The sequence below is a fragment of the Agelaius phoeniceus genome, chromosome 1 (assembly GCF_051311805.1).
Source record: "Agelaius phoeniceus isolate bAgePho1 chromosome 1, bAgePho1.hap1, whole genome shotgun sequence".
Taxonomy (NCBI): Eukaryota; Metazoa; Chordata; class Aves; order Passeriformes; family Icteridae; genus Agelaius; species Agelaius phoeniceus.
This window is the reverse complement of record NC_135265.1, coordinates 119,363,107-119,389,071: the sequence shown is the minus strand read 5'-3', so window position 1 is coordinate 119,389,071 and position 25,965 is coordinate 119,363,107. Positions and strand designations below refer to the sequence as shown.

General features: G+C 43.1%; 1 protein-coding gene across 1 annotated transcript; it reads right to left on the bottom strand.

The window, feature by feature from the left end:
• VXN (vexin) lies at positions 1-20,259 on the bottom strand. The gene is made up of 6 exons (XM_077186125.1): positions 19,912-20,259; positions 16,922-16,977; positions 10,303-10,432; positions 6,396-6,457; positions 4,663-4,748; positions 1-3,009 (listed from the first exon to the last, which is right to left on the bottom strand). Exons 1-6 carry the CDS (start codon positions 19,973-19,975, stop codon positions 2,823-2,825), a joined length of 585 nt encoding a protein of 194 aa, XP_077042240.1. The 5' UTR covers positions 19,976-20,259; the 3' UTR covers positions 1-2,822.
• Positions 20,260-25,965: the final 5,706 nt, after the last annotated feature.

Here is a 25,965-nt window from a genome sequence, read left to right as displayed (position 1 = left end):
TAACCACATGCTACTTATTTTATTGTTTGTTTGGTTTTTTTTAAAGAATAGAACATAGTTTTAAATCAATAAAATAAATACTACAATACAAAAAATCTTCACAGCAGTTCCTGGAATACAAGGAAATTAAATATGCTTCTTGTAAATAGCTCCTTCTCTTGTGGATCCAAATTATAAATAAATAAATAAGAAAAGCATAAATACACATGTCAAAATACAGCAATTATTAAGAAGAAATATTAATAATCTCCACCTCCATCCTCATACTGCTCAAAGCTATTAATTAATAAATTGAATACTACTACTACTACTACAATGCAACTTCCTCAACAAGCAAAACTCTTGCTGCCCTGGACTGTGTTTGAGTACTTTTTGGGCCATGTTAACTACAAGGACAGGTACCACAAATGTTCACTCTCTTAATTACACCTAATTCAGTAAATGGACTTTTCCCAGTGTCTGTCCATCACCCTTATTTTTCCTTTGTTTAGGAAATGAGACCAAAAAAAAGGACTCAGTGATTGGTCTTCTCCCAATTCTTTGAATGCATGTACTGCAATGCAGGGGAGCAGTCCCACTGAATTTACTAGGTTTACCTATGTGTGCAAAAATACATATATGGATTTCTGGCAGGAGTTCTGTGGGCTGGGGAGGGGGCTGAAGTGTGATATTTGTAAAAAGTGTTTCAGGAAACTCTTGACCATGGCTCCAGCTTGGCTCAGTCATAGAGGACCTGATGTTGGCAGGGTCAGTGTGCCAGGCTCTAATTGGAAGGTGAGGTGGGCCCCTGTCTCACAGGGACCTGTTTAGGTGAGCAGCCTTCAGTGGGTGTCAGCATTGCTCTCCCATGCCAGGGCAGAGAACACACAGTCAGCACTGGGTCACCACTGCCAGCACATGGTTCGCAAGGAATTCTGTTCTCCTTCTTTGCCAGGAGCAAGAAATAAAAGCTGGAGAGCAGATCATCCCTGTCTTAGGCTGCTGGGCCAGAGAAGGACTTTCACCTTTGCTAATGAGGAGGGAGAGTCTGTGTGGTTTAGAGGTGCAAAGTTTTCCTCTGGCCAGTTGAGCAGCTCTGCTGGAGGAGCCTGTGACAGGAGCAGTGACAGAGAGCTGAACGGGAGGGCTAGCAGAGGTATTTCATGAAGGTCTCTCTCCTTGGCACACTCTGGACTGACTTGGCTCTAGCAGTATGAAAAGCCACAGTACCTTTTTAAGTAAGAACTTCCATCCCCATCCTACTACCACTCCCACCGTGTCCAGCCCTCAATAAGTTTTTGCTGTTGCCCTCCTTGCAGCCATCAGGACCATATGCTCTGTAAAGCTACTGGCCTGCTCCATTTGTTTTCCCATTCCATGAACTTTGGTCGCTCAGGCTGTCAAGCTGCAAACCTCTCCTGTGTGCTGCTCCAGCCAAAGCCACAAGTCCTGGCTGTCTTTCCCTCCCACCCAGGTGGTGCTTTGGTACTCCTGAGATGGTGACCCTGACCAGGGCCAGCTGCCCCTCACTACCATGGCCTTGCCTGTGATGGATCTCAGTGCATTTCACTGCACTGGCTGCAGGCAGGTAAGGTGCAGATGGGAGCTCCTTCCCCCTGCTGCTGTCACAGAGTCAGACCTTTATTTTTAATTTACGCCTCGGTGCATGGGCGGTTAGATCAGAGGTCATCACTACTACAAACAACAGGAGATACGCCTCCTCTGACTTTATATTTAAAGTTCTGTATTTAGGGAAACCAGTGGTTTTTTTATAATAACTAGGAGAACACTCACAGAAGGCAAGTACTGCTCATGGCTAATAATAATATTGTCCATAACAGTGGCAAAAACTTTTTTTATAAAACTGTTTCATTCTTTTTTGAGAGAAAAACTAAAGAGGACCCAATCAGCAATTTCTAAATTGAAAAAAAAAGAGAGAGAAAATTTTTTAAAGCAAATCCCATTAAATCCACCTATTCATAAGCACAGGTCTCTTACATGCAAATATACTTAGTCACTTAGTTGCATGATTTACATATTTTCCTTCCTCCTAGTATTTTGTGCACTTATTAATGTAATATCCTTTCCACATGGGTGGAGGGTAAATTGCTGACTACCATTTCACTTATAAGCAGGTTCTACAGCAAAAAGTATCCCTTGAGGGTATCCTGTTGCTAATAGTTTGATCTGGCAGGACAACTTGAAACACAAATCATTCATCACATAGCAAAGTTTGGTACATATGTTTGCAAACTTGCTCAGTTCTGGCCCATTGTTTTAGAATTTTTGCATCTTTTACTCCTGCCTTGAAACATCAAAACTGAAGGAAAAGAGATATTTAGCATGTGTCATTCAGCCAAGCATATCGCAAGATGAGGTTTTTATCTCATGATATGAGAGGGGAAGGACGACAGGCAGTGGTGCACGAGCAGATCCTGGGATTTAATGGCACTCTGTAATCAGTCTGCTGCCTTGCAGGAATGCACAAACCTCTTCGTAGGCTTCTCTTGTTGCAAGTCCAAGCTCATTCAGACAGGACATGGGAAATGGTGACCCACAGGTGAGTGGGTCAGCAGTAGTCTCAGCATTGAGTCAAGAGGTAAATTTAGCAGCATAGCTGGGATTTTAGTGTAATGCAACAAGGAAAGGCCATTGAGTTGCATCATATTCACCATTTTTACCTTTGTTAGCCTTTCTCCCACTGTTCTGAGGCAATGGCATCAAGTAATAAAAAAGGATATAATTTTCCTGGATGAGCTGTTCTGTGTCTGTTCCCTCATTGATCCTAAAGCACCTTGTCCTGCTAAAGGACCTTCTGCCTTTCCAAGGGATGCTGAGCCTTATCAGTCCGCCTCAAAGGCACTGTTTGTTGCCCCCAGGTACTCTGACTTCTTCTTGTGCTTCATCCACATCTTCCTCAGGAGGCTGGGTGTCCCACACAAGTTGCCTCCTGTCAGTGGCAGGGAAGCTTCTGCTCCTGGTGGCAGGGACAGGTCATACTCTGTTGTCTTCCTCCAGTGCTGCCTGTGGCTAACAAATAAAACACAAAGTGTGTGCAGAGTGCTTCTCCCTGGCCCTTCCTCCCTTGCTTATGGCAACCAGCCCCTCAAAACCAAGGGCTCCTGGCTGAAAAGGTGTGCCCGTGTGTAGGGGAATAGAATATAAGTAAATAAAGGTAATATAGAAAGTAATCTTATCCCCTAAAGAGTTGCAGCTGGGTTAATTACTAAAGATTAGGAGCAGGCCTGATGTTAACAGGCCACAGCTGTAGCCAATCAGGAGAGTGTTATAAGAGAGTGGATTGGGTGGTTGAGGGCTCTGGAGTCAGTTGGCTGCTGTGAGGACAAGAAGAGTCAGTGCCTAGAGGAGCTGCCTACGAGAAACATCAGGGAGGTATGGAACTCTAGCACTATGGAACCCTTGCAATGTAATGACAATAGAACTCTTGCACTAGAATGACAATACCTGTGCCTGGCTGCAAAGGTGTGCCCATGCCTGGCCCATCCCTGGGACCAGCAGGTCTGGAATGAGCAGGGGCTCTGTGGGTTGGGGGGCTGGGATGCTGCAGCTGCCACACTCAGCTTGGTGCCCTTGTTCCCTCACTCTTAGAGGAGACACCAACACAAGGGGACAGGCTACAAGTGGGACCACTCCAAGTGCATCCTCTCTAGCAGTTGCCACCCAAAAAGGAGTGGAGAGATTGCCCGAGGAGAGAGCTCCACCAAAGCCCCAGGGACCACATGGCAGTGATGAGCTCCATTAGAACTGCCATCTCTGTGAATGGAGTGCAAGGACACTGTGACAATGAACTAGTTACTGTCCCTCAGGTGACAACAGTGGCATCTCAAATCCCACCCAGATCCATGTCTGGGTTAACTGCCTGGTGATGAGTGCATTTGTACTATGATCAAGCTGTTCCTTAATTAGACTTTGTGACATAAATTTTTTTCTTCAATTAATTACATTTTCTAATCACATTTTAGTGTAAATATTACAGACTTCTTAGGGGGAAAATACTTTTATTTTGAATTATGATGATTTTTTTCCCAGTGATAAAGTAGAGCTGTAATGGGCACTGAGATAGCTGTATAAATGGCCATGGCTGATAATAAAATCTGCATAACTTTTAGCAATCTGTCCCTGCCTTTGGGAAGCAAGAGGCATGTCTGGAGGGTGGGAAGTGAGAGGAATGGCAGATTTGTCTTCACACACAAGCTGTGGGTTTGCTGGTAGATAAAACTAGCACTGGGAGATAAAAGAAACGTTGGGAAGGATTCCGTTGATTGATGAATGGAAAAATATATTTGCTTTTACAAATGAATTTTAGGTTTTCTGATAAACAAAATTAGACATTGAAAGATGAAAGAAACAATGGGGAAGAAAAACCCCTAAATTCCATATGAATTAAAAATTAAAAGGGAGGGTTATACATTAGAAGAAAATCTCTGATATGAGGCGTCTGTACCTCTCAATACCTCAGCCAATGGGGAAAGAGAGAAGGGAAACAGAGCCGGGAAATTGGGATAAAAGGGAGGCTGTGTCCTCCAAAAATTGGAGAGATCCCAGGGGAATGCCCCATGGCCTCTCCCTTTATTAGAATAAAGTAAAAGGACTCTTCTGTCTCCTTTTTGGCCATAAACCTCTGGTGTTTGGGGATTAATTTTCCCAACAGAAGGCACTTACTCTTCTGTAGAAGCGCGGTCGCGTGTGGGCGAGCCCGTGACAGCCACAGCTTTCACCGTGATATGGGCAACTGGAGATGGAGGAATCTGGGGGAGGATAGAGCACATCATTAGGAAATGCCACTGATGAGTGGGGACAGCAGTTCATCTGAGGAAAGAGGCTGTTTTAAGAAAATCAATAAATGCTGTAAGTCTCTTAACAAGAGAAAGCAGGTTAAGGATTTGACGGCCCAACTCTCACCCACACAATCACCAGTTGCTCACGTGAATATTCTCACTGAGCTCAGCACAGGACTTGAGTGAGCCACGGTTACACCTCCCATCCAAGAAGGGGCACTTCAGAGCTTTTTATTCCCTAGTTTTTGTGTTTAGCTTTGTGAGGCAGTGAGGTTTTGTGCAGAGTGAGCAGCCTGCCTCTTGCTGCTCCCCACCTCCAGGGCTGCCTGGGAAGCTGATGTCTCAGCCATCACAGCTCCTTCAGCATTCAGAGGAGTTTCCCTGTTTTGTTGTGAGCTGCTCTGTGGTGTGGGGGCACCCTGATTATGCTCCAGGTCTGCCATGGCCCCAAAAGTGCTGAATCATCCACTTCCTCCTTGTCTGACTTGACCATAAATTGCCCTCCAGAGCTGAGTCTCTGAGAACAGCATATCCTCCAAGACAGCAAGTTTAAGTGTGAGTTGCCCAGAAATAAAAAAAAAAAGTCAAATTGTGAGGTGATCTCATTATTTCAGGTGATAAGCATACTTATTGAGTTTACTGGCAACTCTGAAAAAAAAGTTCATATAATTGTTGCTACCATAACTGGTCTTAAGCTTTCTAGGGCTACTACTGCTAGGATTAATCTGAGACTGGGTACATTTAAATGTGTTTTTCAAGTATCCTAAGACTTAGAGATGTTTGAAATCAGTATTTCAAGCATCCTTTGAAATTTAATTAAGTTAATTATTAGTAGGTTCAATTGTATTCATTACACTGAATAACATTAGTTTTAACCATCTTTAAGTATTGTACTGTCATTTTTCTTAAGTGTAGCCCAGTTATCAGCAAGCAAGCGTGCTTCAGCCATCCAAAAGAGCCTCTGAAACCATAAAGTTTCAACAGCATGGTCTAGTGTTGGCCAGAAAATATTCAAAATATTTTTTTTCTTTGAAAAAAAAATGTATTATTAAATGTAGAGGCTATGAAAATTAGGGGGGCACTGTAAGACAAAGAAGGGAGGGAGAACATTTTAGTAAAGGTGAGTCATTTTTAACCATAATATTTTTTCTGCCTATTAGAGAACACATTTTGGGGGTTTGTATGATAATTTTCCCATCAACTCTTTATTTATGTTTCTGACTTTGGAGATTATTGTGTCAGGATGGCACTCTGGAGAAAACAAATTATTTGATGCTTGTTCCACTTGAGAAATTATTTTTTTCCCAATTTGTGCAATTCCCTGAGAGACAAGAGGCTGATTTCTCCCAGCCCTTGAAGGTGGCTGAGCATCCAGAGCAGGAGCCTGCCTGTTTCCATCCCACCACTCTTCCTGGTCACTGAGGGGCAGTTCTCTGTCCTGTGCCAGTCTCTGCTCCCAGCTAAGGGATCCTCTGGCATAAGTCATGTTTCAAGCTTTAACAAGGGCTGTGGAATCTGCAGGCTCTGAAGCAGACTGACATGCTGTTACTGTGGGACACGCTGATGGGTACAAGGTTTTAAGATGCATTGGTACTTGGTCTTGCTCTGTTTGCTTACCAAAGATTTTCCATCCAACAGGTGATTATAGGATTTAGATGACTCTTGTTCAGGAATTCCTACTGTAAAGCATAAGAAACATGATATTAGGTGCAATTATTCCATTGGCACAGCTTCTATGAAAAACCTCCTTCTGTGCAGTGAAACCCAGATATGGACAGAGCCCAGACACAGGTTACAGTCCCACCAGATTTGATTATAGCCAAAAGAGCAGAGTGGTCATCTATTGTGATGTCATCTATAAGTGATTGTGGAGCTGCTTAAGTCATTCTGGAAAGTCTCAGCTCGCTCCTGGACTTTTCAAATGAGATGACAAGCTGCCCTTAGCAGACCAAGCTAAGTGGGAACCTTTCCCCCTCTGTAAACACTCACATATTTCTACAATATTTCTACAAGCAAAGAGCCCAAATGCTGCTCCTCAGCCCCCAGCTTTGTCCTGCCTAGGAGATCATTCTCTCCTTTCTGTATTGCTCTGGGGAGTTATTTTAACCTGGGCAGAGATGTGTGCTATGTCAACCCTCTCACAGGGAGGGATTTCCACCTTTCTGCCTGTGGCTGAGTGACATCTCTCTCTCTGCTGTCCTCAGCTCTGAAGGTTACCCTTCAGTTTCAAGTAATTGCTCATCTGATAGCTTATCCATGGATAAATGCTCACTGACATTCCTTCCCACTGTGCCAAGGAAATATATGAGTGAGGGATGACAGATTTTTTCATGTGGCCAAATCCTCCTATTTGGCTGGGGGAACATGGACCTCTCTACTGCTTTGACCAATGGAATATAAATAATGACAGCAAATTTGGAAATAGCCAGGGTGCTGCTTACAGTGCTGTCTCCAGCATGACTTAGCAACTGGAGCTGTCTCCTCCTTCTGGGGGCAATATTTGACTGTGATAAATATCCTAACCAGCTTCCTTCTTCCTGCTCCACCCCCCTCCACTAATTCCATTAGGTACCTTACTGTATCCCCTCACGTCAAAGTTAATGCAATTACCTCCTCTCATCGTGCATATTAGGTACTGACAGTATCCAGCAAGTGGATCAGCAGTGCTTCAGCTTGTGCCCATGGTTTTTCTTTTTATTTGGTTTTGTTTTCTCTTATTTTGCCTGATTCTTCCCTTCAGCCCATCCCTCTTATTAGATACAGAAAATATTCTTGCAAACTTTTAGCAAAATATGTAAGCAAAGGAAAGTCCTCCTGGCTTCATAAGGTTTGTAGCTGCTGCCCTCAGGGCAGTGGTGGGTGGATGCAATGTGAATTCCTTCCAGAATGCTGGAATGGACTGTCCTTCTGCTTTGCTGTTTGTGCAGGATTTCTGATGGTAGCAATAAACATGCTAATGGCCTCATCTCTGTTCTTTTGTTTGTTTGGTGGTGGTTCTAATTTAAGCTTAATTTCTAAGTTTTGCCTACTCATTTCCCTTTCTCCCTTTATGAGACCTGTTTCCTCCTTTCCTGCCCTTGTTTTAGATTCCTACAGCTTTTCTCTTGCTTGCATCTATGTGTCATCCTTCAGTCTCATCTCCCCTAACAGCAGAGACCAGCAGTCCCTCCTTTCTGAGCCAGTCCCAGCCACTCCTCCTGTCCCTGCTCTAGTCCTGAAGCTCCTGTTCTTTTTTCATCCACATCTTGGCTCTGGTCCTGAGATCTTTTTGAGGTCCTTTCCTATGGTCCCAGGCTTAGTTTCTTCCTTTCCAGTTTCCCAGGCCCCACTCTTGTCTGGTTTGTTTCTTAATGGGATGGCTTATGTGCAGTGTGGTTGCAGACCAGGGATGTGATGAACATGCACCTTTGTGGACCTACTTTAGAGATTTAGCACATTTTAACACCCAAATGTCCAATTTATCTTGGAAAAGCATGCCTTGTGGGAGGTCTTTAAAGAACTACAACTTGACTGCATCTGGGTGATTTTTCATAGCAGAGCAAAAGATGTGGTTTTGGTTAGAAGGCCATCCCATATGAAACTGCACGGCCCTGCTCCAGCTTCAGTTTTCCAAACATAACACACCAGTGTTGGAGGAGCTGAACGGCCACTCTGTTTGTGTTTACTCATCTCCTTGGTTTTGTATTGGCAAGCTCTATTTTTCCTTCATGGTTTCTCACAAATATGCTGAACAAGCTTTGGTTGCCAAAAAATCAGGTCTGTGGCTGACATCCAGCATCTGAAAATCCATCCCTGATGATTACCTTCTAGCTGATCCAAAGCAACTGAATCTTCTATAATAAGATGACTCAGGCAAACTCAGTAATTCAAAATTTATCATCTCTAAAACATTGTCAGGGACTGTTACGGCTCTGAATTGTTTATGATTCTGAATAAATTGAGCAATGCCATGGTCATTATCTCATTAATTCCACTGGATATTTTAAGTGTGAAAAATGTGTATTTTATGATTGGCTTTTTGCAAATATTAAAATGAATGCTATATGTGTTATGTTAGAAAGTTATGCTGTATTAATTTTCTTAAGTAGTGTGTTAAATATACTTTTAGGTTATAACATAATGTTAAAATAGAAACTATGCTATGTAAGATATTTTTTTTAAAGAGAGAACTCACATTGAGATAGCAGCCACAGGACACCTAAATCTTTCAGAGAAAATGAATTAATTGCTCCATTATCAGAAGAAATGAACTTCTTCCCACCTTGCTTAGCCCTGAGGATGCCATTAGGATTAATAGGAAGAAGTTGACACTGACCAGACAGAATCCTTTGTTTGAATGGAATTTATGCATCATGTATGAGGTGTTTGAATATGCAACAGGCTATTGCTTTTAAGGGTTAATCCTCTGTTAATGTGTGTCCTTTTTCAGGCTTATTTTACCCAGAAAGAGGTACCTGGACTGTCCGTAACTCTTTGTTTTTATTGTCTCGTGTTGTTCTAAATCCTAATTGTCCAAATGTTTATTACTCTAATTAAATTCCTATCTTTATAACCATTTTATTACTATTCAACTTTTAAAATTTTAAAAATGAGTGATTGGCATTTTTCACATCAGCACGGAATTATCCTCCAGGTACACGATAAAGAGCCTGCTTCTCTGCGCAAGCGGCAGACTGTGATATCCAAAAACATTCTGGAGCCAGGGAGGAACGAAGGGCTTTGGTTCTGGTTCTGGCCAGCCTCAAGAGTCCATGTCTGGATGGGCTGTTTGGGTCCAGTCTGGCTAGCTATGAACCCCAGCCCACACAATCTTACATGGACAAAGGCAAAAGACCAGAAGGGCTCTTCTCCATGTGGGGACCAACGTCCCATGTTTATTTCCAAGGTGGGAAGGAGACCATCCCCTTCTTATGGGGGACTTTCATACCCAGGGAGTGCGGGGTGGAGGAAGAGGACCACATCCACTGGGATACAAGTAAGGAGGGGCGAGGGGAGGGACTGACCAGGGAGACACCACCACCACTGCCAGGGGTACTGGGGTTGTAGTGGGATAGAATATAAGAAAATAAAGATAGTGTAGAAAGTAATCTTACCCCTAAGGAGTTGCAGCTGGGCCAATTATCAAAGATTAGGAATAGGCCTGACTTTAACAGGCCACAGCTGTAGCCAATGAGAAGAAGAGTGCTATAAAAGAGTGGGGTGGCTGGGTGAGTGGGGAACTGGAGTCAGTTGGCTGCTTTGTGAAGAAGAAAGGGTCAGTGCTCTGAGGAGATGCCCATGAGAAAACACCAAGAAGGTGTGAAACTTTTGCAATAAGGAGATAACAGTATGGAACCCCTGTAATAAGATGACAACAGGGAGTGAGGGAAAAACCATGCAATGGCAGAGTGGAATAACAAACCATGTGATGCAACATAAACTATTCATTGTGCTATAAAGACTACTCAGTGCAAACCTTCAATCACCAAGTGCAAAACAACAACTAGGTAAACTGTTTAGTGCCATACAGCATTTGTGGACTCACCAGGGTGCTGGGCAGTGCCTTTGCTGGGGCCGGCTCTGCGCTGCCCGGGGCTGCCCCGCGCCTCCTCCTCGTACAGCACACGCAGGAGATGGTCACCCTGCTGGGGCCGGCGCTCCGAGAGGGCCACCACCTGCAGGGGACAGGCAAACACCCCGTCACACCCGGCCCTGGGGATCAGGTGAGACAGGAATGGCAGATTTGGCTTTACAAATGAGCTGGGCTGGTGGATAAAACTAGCACTGGGAGATAAAAGAAACAATGAGAAGGATTCCACTGATTCATGAATGGAAAAAGATATTTGCTTTTTACGAATGAACTTTAGGTTTGCTGATAAATGAAATTAGACATTGAGAGATGAAAGAAACAATGGGGAAGAAAAACCCCCTAAATTCCATATCAATTAAAAATTAAAAGGGAGGGTTATACAGTAGAAGGAAATCTCTGATATGAGGTGTATCGGGGAGTCTGTACCTCTCAAGTACCTCAGCAATGGGGAAAGAGAGAAGGGAAACAGAGCTGGGAAATTAGGATAAAAAGGGAGGCTGTGTCCTCCAAAAATTGGAGAGATCCCAGGGGAATGCCCCATAGCCTCTCCCTTTATTCGAATAAAGCCAGAAAGGACTCTTCTGTCTCCTTTTTGGCCATAAACCTCTGGTGTTTGTGGATTAATTTTCCTAACAGGTGCTCTCTCAAGGTCATGGGGGAGCTGAAAGGCTGCTTGTTCTTCCTGCTGCTTTGCTGTCATCCAAAGGGGATTTTGTCAGGTGGGGACTGTGGGATTTGTGGGATTTTGTTTGGCTCCAGCTTCTGTGCTGTGTACAGAAGTATGGGAAAATCCTGCTGGGTCTTTCTGGGACCCAGCTACTTAGTTGTACCTTTCTGTACTCTCCTCAGGAGGCTGAAATGTGCTCTTCTCCAAGCTCTACTGAATAGGATTTGCCTCTGATAGAGCCCAGATTTATTATTGCATCACATCTTGGGCAACCAGTCAAACTTATGCCATGCGATCTACAAACGTTGTTTCCTTATGGTCTCTCCTGTCTTTTGAACTTACTTACATATTGTACCTGATTAAAAACTACAGAGACTATGAGGCAGAGGGGAATTGTACTCCTAGAGATTATTTTTCACAAACATTGGCTCACACAGACAAAACTTACTGACAGCTGCAACTTTGAGGATCACCCCCCACTCCCTCCATCTCCCACAGTCCCTGAAAACAAGCATGAACAAAATCAAGTTCTTTTCTAACTAGTTGTGACTAAGCCATGGCACTCACTGTCCTGCCACAGGCAGCTGGGGATGCCAGAGCTAATGTGAGTTTGGAAAAACAGGGATACACCTCAAAAAAGTGGATTGGTCAGGACTGCTCTCCAGGATGGTCTGGAAAGAGTTTTCTCAAGAAGATCAAAGTTCCAACAGCAGGGACAGAGTGTTTCATACTTTGTTGTTTTTTTTTAGTCTTCCCTAAAGACTTGCTGCTGTCATACAGAGAGCCACTTAATGAGGGTGAAGATCCAAACCAGCCAGGAAACAAGACATGTGGCAACTATTCAGACTATTTCCTATTAGACTAACTTATGTTGGAAGCCCATGAGAAAAGCAGTTAGTTGCATCTAGCTGATGACTGGCAGCTGCTGTCTACGTGTTTTAGATATAAATATAGTTATTTTGCCTCAAGACTGAGACCAAAAACTGGCAGCTCAGTATTGACATAGAAATAGCCTTAATTCTGTCTATTGCTCTGCCTTCTAACACACACTCAGGATAAAAACAAGAACCTATTCAAGCATGTCCCCTCACACTAAATTGTTCATTTCCTCTAATTATGTTTTAATTCAATTTGCCAATAATCTGCAATGTTCTGTGTATATGATTTTTTACACAGACTTAACAACATATGCAAACCCATGTTTTCCAAAACAGGAAAGAAGAAAAATCCCAATCTAACCACTTTTAATTCTTTTGTCTCCATGTACCCTCAGGAGTCTGGACAAGCCTACATTACCTAAATCCTACTGACTAGTAGGATGAGGAGCAGAAACTGCCCAACTGTCACATTAGGACACGAAAGAACACAGGCTCACACTGCTGTTCTCAAGGTGAAGAAAAAAGGGAAGTTTATTTTCTGACTCTAACATTTATAGTTTTCTAAAAGTGACAGCAGATTGGAGGGTGACAGTGACACCTCTCCAATGACACTGGTTAAACCAACAGTTTATCAACTCTTTCTTCTTCCATAAAGGAATGCAAAACAATGAGTTATTTACAGAAAGTGTGTGAGAAAGTTCACTACAAGAATGTTAACATCAGAAGGTTTAGAAAATCTTAAAAAACCAAGGTAACACCCAACAACTGGCAAAAATACTTCTGGAAAAGGCAGGTAAGGCAACCAAAGCCTTATCCACAGCCGGATAGGGGTTTCCCCCTATTTCTGCAGATTTTGACACACAGCCTATCATGCTCCATGTGCTGTAAAACTACCTAAAGACATCCCCAGTGTTCAGTTAAAGGAACTACTGATGTCCTTGAAGACAAGCACATGCTAAAGGAGGCTGCAGCTGGCTCCCAGCTCCACTGATCACAAATTTGGAGCTGCCAACAGAGCTGAGCCTCAGCATTGCTCCGATGCTTCAGAACGGGGGTGATGCTGGTTGTGAGAGGCCTCCTGTTGTTGCTTAAGCTGTTGGCACTGTCTCCCTCCCTCCCTGCTGCCCCTGGAGCAGCTCCAGCACCTCCCCATCCCTCTGCAGCAGCTCCTGCAGGTTCCTGTGTCCACACACCCCCTGACCACACAAACCTTACAAGCTGCTCACCAGGGCATCACCCCCTGCACCACGGGCACACCAGTGGAGACTCCCATCCCCAGGACTAATATGATGGACTGTGGCCGGCAGGGGTCTCTAATGACAGCCCTTGGAGTCTGCCTCGTGTGAACCAAGCTCTTCCAGCTTTCAAGGAATGCCACAAAGCTCAGCTTTTCCCACCATCTCTGGAAAAATGTCCAGTGCTCTTGGTCGCACTCCGTCTTTGCAGGTGTGTGACAGAAAATGTCATCAACCCTCTGCTCCTGAGACAGCTGCGGTCACTTGTTTTGCATTGTCATGGAAAGAGCATTTTTGGTAAGTAGGATGTTGGCTGCAGTCACCTCTGACCCTGAAAGTGGCTTATTTGATCAGTGTAAACCACCATGGACTTGAAACTTAACATTCTGCCTACGTGTTGCACAGTTTGGGGAAAAGAAGAGGGTTTTTATCTTGATTAATAGCAAGAATTATTTAGGTACATTGTCTGTGTTTTTGAGATTCCTTGTTGCATATGATATCAGTAATGCCAAAACACCTTAAAGCAGCAGAACCTGTATAAATAAGTTACAGTGCCATTTTCCATTACAGCTGGGGACAACAGTGCAATATCTAGAACATATTTCCAGCAGCATTTTTTTTGGCAGCATTTGTTTGTAGCACATTTTGGGAGTTCCTTATCTCCTAATTCAAGATTTCACAGTGACTTTGGCTACCTCACCCATTACTGTAATATGTAAAGACTTATCTAGGTCAGGAAACTAAACCTGCTGTAGCTTGGTTTTGATCTAAAGTGGAGCTGACATTTCTCTAGGGTACCTAGGGTAAAGCAGAAGGATCAACTTGGAGTCACTTTTCTTTTCTAGACATACCAGGAAATTTAAATCTGTGCAAATGGCAGAGTCAGCCAAACTATGCAGAATTAGCAAGCTGCTCTCTAAAAACCTACTGTTTTTAGAATCTGTAAATCCTTTGGCTGGACCAGTCTGTTTGCAGGACTCTGACTCTGAAATCAGAGCCTAGCAAACTCTCTTTTTCTGGACTTTGCCATGCACATGAGAGGACTGAGGCCTGCCATACCTCCTGCTGGAATTAGCTGTGTTCAGAGGGAAGGGGCACAGAGGACACAGGGCAGTCACAGAGAGGCTCTTCCAACCATCCTGATCCTGGACTTAAAATCCCACTGCCAACCAACAACCATCCAGAAAAGGTGAGAATTAAATACCTGGCTTTGGATAAAACTTTGAAAGTTAGAGTCTGAACAACAATGTGCTTGTTAGTGGAGAAAATTCCAGATTTGTAGAGTTAAGTTATTTTGATGGCCTAATGCTGAGCTGATTTTTAATGTGGCAGCTCTAGCATGCACAGGGGTATTTTCTACTTTCTTGCAAAGTAGACAGGTACTGGTGTCCAGACAGTTCTACCCAGGGGATTTTGGGGCTAGAAGAAGAAGAGAAGGGAAGGATCTACTACCACTGGAACTAACTCTTAGTAGGGCAATAGGAACTGCAAATATACATATTGGTGAAACACTCAGCTGAAAAAGAAAAGGTGCTTCCTCCTTTCTGTCACCCTTCCACAGTCATTATCATGCTTTTGGGATGAATTCTTGTATGTGATGGAAGCTACCCCCCACAGTCAGTAATTTGAATGTTAAATCACCTAATGCTACACTGCTTGAGTATTTCTGCTGTGAAAAAAAGGTCTGGCAGATGTCCACGTTGGTTGCTATTTTTGTCCTTGCTGAGGATTAAAGTTGTGCATCCACTGCAATCACCAGAGCAGAAGATTTCATGTTAGCTGAGGCATTTCTACAGCTCTGACTGCAGGTGCAGATGTAAAAGTGAAAAATAAACAATCATTCTGCGACTCTTCTGTGGGTCCAGAAATTGGCAATCACGGCTTCCTCACAGGCACGTCTATTCCAGTACGTGCAATTTCCTTCAATGCTTGCTTACCAGCTGCTAGCAGCTGCATCCCACTGGGGAAGGGGAATGTCAAAGAGTTGGCTGTGCTCAGTCAAACACTTTGGTTTGAGAGCCATCCTGGTTTTTGTAGCTGGAGCTGCAGACCATTCCTCAGGCTTGGTGTTCCCACTGCTAATATGATGCTGCCTGCATCATGACTAAGAGCCAATCAAAGGACATCCTTAATTGGGGTCAGGAAAGCCCCAAAGGGAAAAAAACCCCAATCCTCTTAAAATATACCAACAAAACAGGGACTTTCTTATCTTATTTTCTTAGGCTTTTATGAGTACAGTGCTGCCACAGCAGCTGATCCAATCCAAATTAAATATTAGGTGCTTCCATTTAGTAGAAACAACTGTCTTCTGAGATTTGGGACAAGATAACAGGCATAGAACTTCCTTTGATTTTGATGTAAACCAGCTGAATTTTTTCAGCTGAATAGTTCTATGAGAAATATTGTCCAAAAAAAAAAGGTAAATTATCCAAGTATTTTATTTCATCAATTCAGAATTGTTCACTTTTGGTTTGGACTTACCTCTTTTTATATTGCATGGAAAACAAAACATACCAAAGGTTTAACAAATGAAAGTGGAGTATCTCAAAATGGCTTATTTTGAGTAACACTCCAGCAGTCTGACTCATCTTTCTTTTGGAATGAAGAGTAATTTTGAAATCTCAGCCTGAGCTATGGGACAAGACCAACCAAACCAAGACTGTCACAGTTTGGGAAAATATACACATGCAGAGTTTTTACCCAAAAAATGACAGACATGTTTCTGACTCTTCCTGGGGACCACTTCAGGTGTCCTGTGATGCACTGGGATCCTGTGATCTGCTTTGATAACCAAAAGAAAGGGTGGGAGTGAATGTGAGGTTTTTTTCCAGTGCACAGGTAAGTGTGGTAAGCAGGAGGACCTACAGTTCTGTGGGGAGATCAGGGAGTCAGGAATACAAAGAAAAGGCTCTTGGAAAATGAGGATGGATCTGGGAAGCAGGAAAGGGCATGGAAAAAAGGAAGGTCATGGAGCAAAATACTTCAGCAAAGTGCTAGATAAGAGACAGGTCTGTGGTGAGAAGAAATGCTTTGGCAGAAGAGTCTCAAACTTGTAAGAAGTGCTTTGATATGCAGAAGAGACTGTCATTCCTGCAGATCAGCTAAAAGGATTGTGCAAGGGGTTGTGAATGGGTCAAGTGGATTTCAGGAGTGAAAACTGTCTCTGAAGACAAGAAACCTCACACCCATGTGTGAAAGCAGCTGAACTTGCAAGACATTTACTCAGAGCATGAAAAATGCTCAGTTATTTTAATATGGGGGGTTCCTCTGTGCCCTCTGCACCGAGGCTGAGGCAAGGGCAGGCAAGAACTGCTGGGACCAGGGGACAAACATGAATATTATTATTATTACTACTTGATTAACACTGCTATGATTTGGTGTGATTTGCTTACTTTTCATTCCTGCAGGTGTCTCTAGGCTTACTGTGAAGGCTCTGTGGACAATAATGAAGTCTGTGATTCCCTCAGATGGCCAGTGTTAGTAAGCCACTATGTTCATTTTGACTGGCTCTGCATGGCAAGGCCTTTTTTGAGTTTTTTTTTGTTTGTTTGGTTTTTGCTGGTTTTGTTTGTTTGTTTTTTGGTATTTTTTTTCAAAGCCCTTCTGTAAATAAACTGCAGCTTTACAGGAACTCCCCCTTCTCTTTCCCACCCCACTCCCTGCATCAGACATGGATGCACTTCTTTACCCTGGAAGATCTGCTTCCCATTTACCCACAGCACTTTTGAGGGTATGGATAGCCAACTAGAATGTGAAAAAAATAAAATAGGGAGAGGAAAGGAGATTTTTCTTACGCTCTTTGCAAGGATGTGCTGTGAAGCTTTGGCTCGTCTTCGGGCAGGACTACATGCTGCAAAGGAAGAACAGAACATGGTCAGGATGCTGTGGAGATGCACATGTGCCCCCCAAAGTCCTCTGTAAGAATTCATGGTGGGCATGGTGGGAAGAGGGGGGAGAAGAAAGGGTTTAAGGAAGATTCCAGCTGAAACAATTGGAAAGTCCCTTTTGATGAGATCCCAGAGACCATGCTCTGGCTGCACAATACAGAAATCCATGGCCACAGGACCACAGCCCATCCCAAGTTTCTGCACCTCTCCCACAGGCTTCCAGAAGGAGCAATCCTCCTCCTTTCTCAGTTTTGATCTGGCCTCCCACCTGCCAGTACTTCAGGAGGAAATGAGTAGTGTATACATCAACTTGGAGATGATGATTTTATCTAGTTAGAGACTTTATCAATAAGCTCAAGCTCCCACATGACATTGTTTCATTTTCACTGCATGATGTCCAAAGCACAACATTTGCACTGAGCCTAATATTTTCTTTTTCAATTCTCAAAATTACCTGTTCTGTTCTTTGGCTTGGGACAATTTCCTTAAAGTCTTTGTCTCACTTTTTATTTCTTAGACCCACAAGGACACCAAAAGCATAGAACCACTAACCAATAGACACACAGGGTGCCAGGGCCACAAGCCAAGCTTTCGTCTGGACTGAAAGAGCTGGTTTTGGGTGATGGTTTTACTGGACTAAGTGAAGGCTCTTTAAACTGTTGTTGTTTGAATTAGGCTTGAAACTGGCCAGAAAGACTCTGTGATCCTCCCAGCTCCTCCTCTCATCATATCTACCCTGCCTTGTGTTCAGGCTACCAGAGCTACAGGATTTAACCACCAGTGACAGAAACAGGCTTGCAGAAAGCTGCCAAATGTGGAGAATTAACTCCAATTCTAAAGGCTGACCCTGGGGCAAGGCATGTGAATGGGGGTTTCCTATTCAGGCTGTGTGTATAATCCCAAGGCTTTGAGGAGCCAGGAAGGTTTGTCACAGGATGATGGGTGACTCCTACTCCCCAGGTGAGCTTTCCTTTAGGTTGTTGGCATACATTTCACTTGCAGTGCTTATTACTGCTGTGTATTACTATGTGCAGAGTTTTGGAGCTGTGGAAGCAGCTGGAGGTCATCCAAGGCTGCTCCTTGCTGGAGCCAAACTCCTCTCCTCAGATGGCAGCACTAACAAGTGCCTAGGCTTTCCAGGGCTCTGGTACAAGCAGAGCTGGCACTGAGACCAAAGTCACTCTTCCTAGACAGCCTGTGAGTGTCTAACAGCCATCCCTCCACTCCCCACTGAGGATGTAAGTCCTGAGCATGGGGAGCACACTGGAGAGGAAATTCTGGCCTGTGCTGTGCTGTAGTGAAACAGGACAGGAAAAAGGGAGGGTCCCTGTGAGCTGTGAGCTGCCCATTGCAGTGCAGGGCACTTCCACACTGAGCTTGTCACAAGGAAGTTGTCTGCCTGCCTGGAGTGTGCTAAGCTGTCAGTGTGATTACAGTCTGCTCTGCACAGTGTGATGTCCTCAGGGATCCTCACTGTCTTCTCCTGCAGGACATGTTTTATATTTTAAACCATGTTGAGTGTGGGATGAAAGCCAGACAAACATAATGAAGGTGGTTTGGGTTTTTTTAAACCTAGGAATACGCTGTAAGTTGTTTTTGAAGCTGCATCCATCACCTTTACTTCTGGAATTTCACTGTCTGAGGACTAAACTAATTGCTTCTAAGCAAAACACTCAAGTGCAGAAAAGTTTAGTGATGCAAGGAATTATCTTCTTGTCTCTCTGGCACTTTAAGTATTTTACCACACAGTGTAAGTAGTACAGATTTTTAGAGATTTCTACCAGAAGCAAGTGCTCTCGTACTGTTATAGCTGCTACCCAGGCTAGTGCAAAAGGAAAAACACATAAATGTGCCTAACAGTAATAAATTTGCCTACTTTCAGAATACATATGATCCACAGTCCCTCATCCCCTGTTGTCTGCCAGAATGAGTGGCAAAAGGTTTACAGGGCTGAAGAAAGGCAAGGCATGAAAGGAAAATCACAGCACCAGCAAACATGCAATTACTTGAATAGGCATTGAAAGAAGGGTGAATCACAGAAGTAGCCAGAAGTGACCCACTTGGGTGGGAATACAATGGCAGCAATGCAAACAGTGGGGCTGCAAGGCTGTCCCTGCAAACACCAATTTCTGCAGAGCTGGAGAAGGGAAAGAAGAAGGAATCCTTGCAGATGATTTATGTGGATTTGCCTGCAAAAGGATGTTTGTACGTATTTGCTGCCCAGATTTCGGGCAGCAAATACAATTACAGTGATGGTTCACTTTGTCATTTCCACTTATATTCCAAAATTAAGCAGCTGAGAGCTCATGCTCGCAGCTTGCAAGTAAAGATCTGATCTGGCCCCACAATTTGTTTTCCCTGCTTTTCCCTGCTTTCTTGTTGCTGAAATATGCAGCCATTGAGTTTAAACTAATTTGTTCAATCAAATGCAGGCTGGGCTTTGTCCGGTTCTTACTCTTCATTAGAAGCAATTAATGTTAATCATGCATTCATTTCCAGGGCATGGCTTTGGAAATGTTCCACTTATTGAGCCAGCAGACTTAAATTCAACATTCATGCACTTCACCCACTTCTAACTGCTCGCAGAACTTCATTCTCTTTTCTATTACACAGAAAAGCCACACAGTTGCAAGCTGTCACTTTAGCAGTTACCTCATAGGTACAGCAACACCGATTCCAGAGCTCCCAATTTTGCCAGAGTAAAGATTTTACAGAGCCACAATATTGAAGCACCTGCAGGGATTAGGTCGAGAAAGCAGCAGCAAGGGCTGGGCTGCAGGCAGAGCGCGGCACAGCAGAGCAGATGAGCTGCTCCCTTCAAATATTTCCCCGCTGCTAAACATCCCACCCCTCTAAAAGACAACACCACAGCCGTTGTTAGATTTGGATGTACTCACATTTGGAAGAAATCACAGTGAAAACTTCTAAATTTTCATCGCTGCAGCTGTAAATCTGGTGCATTTTCCACCTCTCCCTACTGACTGCCTTTCAGCTTCATGCAACCGCTCTGAACTTCTGGTAAATAGGTTTCACTAATCCAATCTGGCTCTGTGATCATTGTCCAGATCTACAAAGGACAGACTGATGCTGTGATCTCATCTCATTCCATATTCTTCATTGCAACATTTTCTGCTCCCATCTGCCTTTCTATGAATAATATTAACACAAAGATTTAATTTAGCTCTTGCTTAAGCCTCTACTCAGATAGGAGCATTTTATTTTACATTTGCTTTTACCAGTGTAGAGAATCCTCTGCAATAAATAGCTAATAATTAAACTCTAACCTATTGGCAAATGTTCACAGAAGTACTGCAAAGATATTTGAAATAAGTTGGGTTAAATGTGTACTTTAACACATTTACCATAAAAATTTGCTCCTTACACATAATGAGAAGATTCTAGAGATATACTAGAGAAGACTCTAGTATATTAAGAAAAGCATTTTGTGCTTTATGCTTTACCTTTTAATTTCATAAACAAATACTGAAATCTTGTGTTTTTCAAAGTAAAATTTCAAAAGCAGATGCCTAAGAAGGGCAGATGTACATAGATCTCCATGTCCCCTGCACATCTGTGGTTGCAAGGGGAGGAAAGGTGGCTCAGTCATGGATGGGTTCCTGACTTGATGGCTCTGGGGTCTAATCCCATATTTATGCACTTCAATAAAGCGTCTTCTTGCCAAAGCTTTTAATTTCTTAATACTCTCATCAGAAATTGTTCCTTTCCACCTCTATAAATATCAGTCCCCTCAACTTCTGGTGACTCAATGCTGCCATGGACACCCAAGACAGAAAATTTTGGCTTGCAGGCTCCAACAACTGATGTAGTTGGAGCACTTTCAAGTGTGAATAATGATATTAAATTATATCAGTCTAATGAATAGCCTTCATTACTACCACGTGTGTGTCTAATTAGCACAAAAACAAGTGCTGTCTTCTCCTATAGATGTCTGCCACCAACAGTCCCAGATGGAAAGTGCCAGTGAACATGGGATGTCACTGTCATATTGATGAACGTTTCTTATTGGAAATAATAAATATTGGTCAGATAGACACCCTGAGCCTGGAAGCCTTTTGGTTGAGTGGAAGGTGTCGCTGTTTCAAGAGAGCAGCGAGCGAAGAGAAGCTGCTGTCACTTGCCACCTCCCAGGGCAGGCTCCTGCTGTCCAGGGGCAGCAAAGCCTTTGCAGGGCTGGGGGCATTGTCCCAGGAAACCGTGCCGTGCTCGAAGCAGGCAGTGGGACGGCAATATAATCAACCAAAAGTTCAATTAGTTTTTGATTTATTGTGCCACATGTTCTGCTTGTATGACTGATGTCATTAACATCAGGCTGGGCTGGCGCATTCATCTGTGCCCGCCCGGCTGCCTCTGAAGGCGCAGGCACTCAACAGATGGGGAGCTGCACGGGTGCGAGGCAATTGTTTACCCCCCTATTGTCCCCGTGTCAAGCAATCAACCCAAATCCATTACCCACCGAGAAAAAGATCAGCGCACCGTCCATTCAGCACTGAATGGGGCAGAGGCGGTTATGCAGGAGGCTCTAAAAGCTTTCAAAAGGATAAAAAAAAATAATGAAGACCAACACTGAATAGTCCATTAAAAAAAAAAAAAAGCTATAACAAATTTAACCCACCCTTTATTTCACCTTCAGATAGTCAGAGTCCGATGAGAAGACAGGCACTTTTGGACCTAAGTCATTGTTTCCCAAATTCTAGGTATGACCTACAGATATTTTAAAATCATAGATGGGGTTTAACATTAGAACAAGAATTGGATTCTTCATCCTTTGAGGATTGGTGGGATGTGGAGACTGAAGTGAGACTCTAGAGCTGGTCACCAGCTGGCATTCACTGCATTACAAGGCAGGTAGGCTTTGGACACACCTTTACAAGGCACAGGATGTTCTGGGGACAAATCACTGTACATAGAGCTGCTGAAAGGCACTCACATCACTTTCAGACAGAAAAATAGGGCTCAGGAGGACAGATACAATATGTCTGGGATTGAATGAAAAGGAGTGTCCCTGTCCATGAAAAGGAGTTTCCTTCATTTTGTCCAGATCTTGCAGAGCAGTTGAGCACTATGAATGCTCAGGGTTTTGTATGAAAACTTAATGTGGCTTCAAGAGAAGACCTGCACATATTGGGCTACTTTTTTCTACCTCTGTGGGAGATATTTTGGGCAAATGTCCAATGTTGGGATTAGCTATGAAATAAGTGTAATTATATCTGCAGGAAGTGTAGTGCAAAAGCTTTACTGCATGCTACCTGATAAAGAAATGTAGGCAGTAATTTTAGACTTGGAGGAGAAACTCTCCACAATGTCCAACCCAGGAACTGCAGAGCCACATCAGACAATCTCACATGGTATCTCCTTCCAGCTCCCTACTCACCTAGTAAGAGTCCACTCTGTGGTGGGAGGAGAAAACTGAACAGTTTTTGAGTCTGTGAATCTTTTTTGGGTTTTTTTTTTTTGTCTCCCAAACTCCAGAAAATGTCTGGAGACCAGGCTCAAATTTCTTCTTCTCTACTAAAGGGAGGAATAAGGTATTAACTTAGTTCACATGGTGCCACTGCAGCCATGAGAAGGCCCTAAGAAGTTTTTGCCCTGGGATAAAGCTTTGACGTAAGACTCCCAAGTGAACACCTTGAATCCAAATTCCTCCCTGTGGGCTGTGATACAGCAGTTTGCCAAACACCCACTCTCAGTGTTGATTGTAAAGGATCAAAACGTTTCCTAGTGCCAGAACAAGGTTACCAAAGGTGAACAGGGACAACTGAGAAGGAGGAGGAGGAGGTGGAGAAGGAGGAGGAGAACTCCAGACACAAGAACTGACACATGCTGTCTGACAAAACACACATCTAACCTTATCTGCAGGCCTGGGACAGGGAAACTATTTGATTCTTGGGAGTGGAGGTAGAAAGGAGGGAAAGGCAGAGAAGAAAGAATGCTTGCTGAGGCTGAAAGGAAAAAAAAAAACAAACTTCAAAACTGCAGAAGACTCAGCAAACCTTATAAAAATGGCAGAAAAATCCAATAAACTGGTGAGATGTCCCTCTGGGGAGTTGGCAAGGGTGCTTGTTCCAAAGCCTGAATCTGTTAAGACATATTTTGAAGAAACAAATGTAGATGCTTGTCCTGTTTACCAAGTATGCCAGAGCTGGTAAACTTGAAAGGAATCCAATTTTCAAAATATGGTTACAAAAACTGTAATTAAAACTTTGAGTTATTTAAGATAAGAATCAGAAACCTCTAGACCTTATTTATCCTGGCTTCTGTGAACAAAGGAATCCCTTTTCAGTGCAGATTTCTTCCAGTGAAGTTGCTGGGAAGCAACCTGATACTCTCAACATGTGCAAGGGGTATTGCCAAGGGATTCCCTGGCCCACAGAGGACAAAGCTCTTCCCAAGACAGATCTCTGGCTTCTCCCTGGATCTTGTACCTTGTTGCATAAGAGGTAAATCTACTCTGTACTGAGCCACTTGAGCCTATTTCTTACTGTTAGCTGGGCAATATGATAAGGATAAACCCCAGGTATTTTTGGAATAGGATTGTGAACCAGAGGGATGCACAGATAACCATTTAAAAATAAGATGGGATAAAACTGCACATGCATACTGCAGGCATCTACTCTAAACCACTTCTGCATGATGCAATGCCAGCAGCCTTTTTTGTGGAAGGAAAATCACTTTGTTTTGGTTTAGGGCCACAGAATTACAACTGCAAATAACTGAAAAGGAAAACCAACCAAAAAATGCAAACTATACAGTGAGTTTCTCATACATAATCTGTTGTTTTTCTCTGAATGAAAGGAATAGAGAGACAGATACACTGTCAGTAACTTCACCTCACACTTGTAGCAGACAGCAAAACTCCTTCAAAATTGAAGTAGCACTGCACAGCTTAAAGGTGAATTTTCAAAAGTAATGTGTGAATTTGCATCTGTCTAGGAGCTGCTGTAACAGATTTTTTCTTAATTGGAATAAGATTGAGGCATTCAAAAAACATTTTGAACTTTAAATTCTCTACAGGGAACCAGGAGAGAGAGATGCAAGAGCTCTGCAGTTTGAAAAGATGAGTGCACAGGCTTCTCTGCTAATCGGGAAAGGAAATACCAGCCAGACCTGGAAGCCAGGCTGAAAGCACCCCCCTCTAGTTACAGAAAGTTAATGCAGAATTCTGGAAAAAAAGAAGAGAAAGACAGAAAAAGGGAAAAAAAATCACCCCGGTTGGCTTCTCTTATAAAAGTTACATATAGATAATTGGGCATTCACAAATTTGCCCTAAGCTTGTAAAACACACTTGAGTAGGTCCATATGATGATTAGGTAGAAACACAATGCCCAGCACCACAAGGTTCCAGTCCCACAGAGCTTGTGCCAACAGCAGGGATTGCACTAAGCCAGTATTAAAGCTAGGGCCAGGTTGAGCACGTGGAGGCTTAACAAGCTTTCATATACTGGTCATGTACTGGTAATCCACAGAAAGCATTAAAAATGTCAACAAAGGAGCGATATGTCCAAACCAGGCTGGGACAACAATAGCTCATTAAGATGCTAATCTGGAACTACATTTGTCCTGGATTTATTAATTTTTCAAGCTAATTGATCACTGAGGTCTTTATTCCCCTGATAAGCCACAATGATTTTTAGACAGGGTTTTTTCACTCCCAGTTTTTTCCTTTAAAACATTTAAAAATTATCTTGACTATTGGCTCTGGCTAGAAATATAACCAGTTTTGGGCAAACAAGCACATTAATCAAAGCTTGTCCTGTGGTTCCTGGATTTAGGCAGTGGTAACCCTCTTGCTGCAACTGCATCCTGAGTCCTGTACCATATGCAGTACAATCCACTCTTGGGTAACCAGGCACAAAATACTTAGGATTTCTCCAATGGATAAGTCTAAAGAGTAAGGCAAGCTGAACTGTCACCTTACATATCTCGTGTGTCCTTACACAGCCATCAAGCTCCTTTTGCCACATGCAATACATGTGCTCCAGTGGGGATGAAAGGTCTTTGGAGGGTATCAGATGGCATTGCCTCCTCTGGCTTAAGCTCTGTGTGAAAATGAGATTAAATTTTAAACAAGGACCATCGTTATTTGGGCTAGAGACCATAGAACTAGCAACTTAGAAAACAGGAAGTAGAAGCTGCACTAAAAGCTCAAAAGCAGATCAGATTTATGAGTCCCTTTTTGATTCAGACTCAAGTTATCTGAGTCAAGAAGTAAAGTAGCACAGGAGTTGGCACTGTGACAGACGAGGCTTCAGAATTGCTGTGCCTTTGAAATGTGATTATTTTGAGGTACCTTTTGTTCAACCAGTACATCAAATGACCATAGAGCATACAGGTGAGAGCCTGAAGGGGGGGAACTCTGATGCCAATTATCCTGAAACAGTTTTTGCTGAGATGAGGCGATTGATCTGATCTCCCTGCTGGTTTGGTCTTTGTCCTCTCCACTGATGCTGCCAGTAGGGGTGTCAAAGATCTTCTGCTGTAAGCACTCGACTTGTTTGTAGGAATCTGATTAAAGTAGATCACCTCAGATAACAAGGGGAATTAATGCTGCAAATACATAGGAGAGGATTTTCAAGCTTATAAGCTACAGAGAGGTCAGTACTTTTAAAGTCACGCAGCAGCCTCTGAGTTCTTTGATTTTCGGAGAACTCATGATCTTTACATGTCCTTTTCCTTTATCCTGTTAGCCTTTACACTTAAGCACTTCCCTTTATTACTTCAGTTTTATCTGTAATCTGTTCATTTGCTCTGTCCACTACTAGGAGAATACTGTACAGAGCTTACCCCAGGAGAAAAACTCAAAAGAGAACAGGAAAGAGTTTTTGTGGGCCTTGCTGTGGACATGGCACCTAATAACTACACAAGTCTAGATTCCTCATCCTTCAAGTTTTTACAATATTTTTAAAATGCTTATTCTTGTTGTCTTAGATGTC

Bases quoted from the DNA above. Each gene is read 5' to 3' on its own strand.
- VXN (XM_077186125.1), bottom strand. From the start codon at position 19,975: ATGCACCAGATTTACAGCTGCAGCGATGAAAATTTAGAAGTTTTCACT. The intron at 16,978-19,911 runs GTGAGTACATCC...CTTCCTTTGCAG, and splicing joins CACTGTGATTTCTTCCAAAT to CATGTAGTCCTGCCCGAAGA. The intron at 3,010-4,662 runs GTAAGTGCCTTC...TTTATTTGTTAG, and splicing joins GACCGCGCTTCTACAGAAGA to CCACAGGCAGCACTGGAGGA.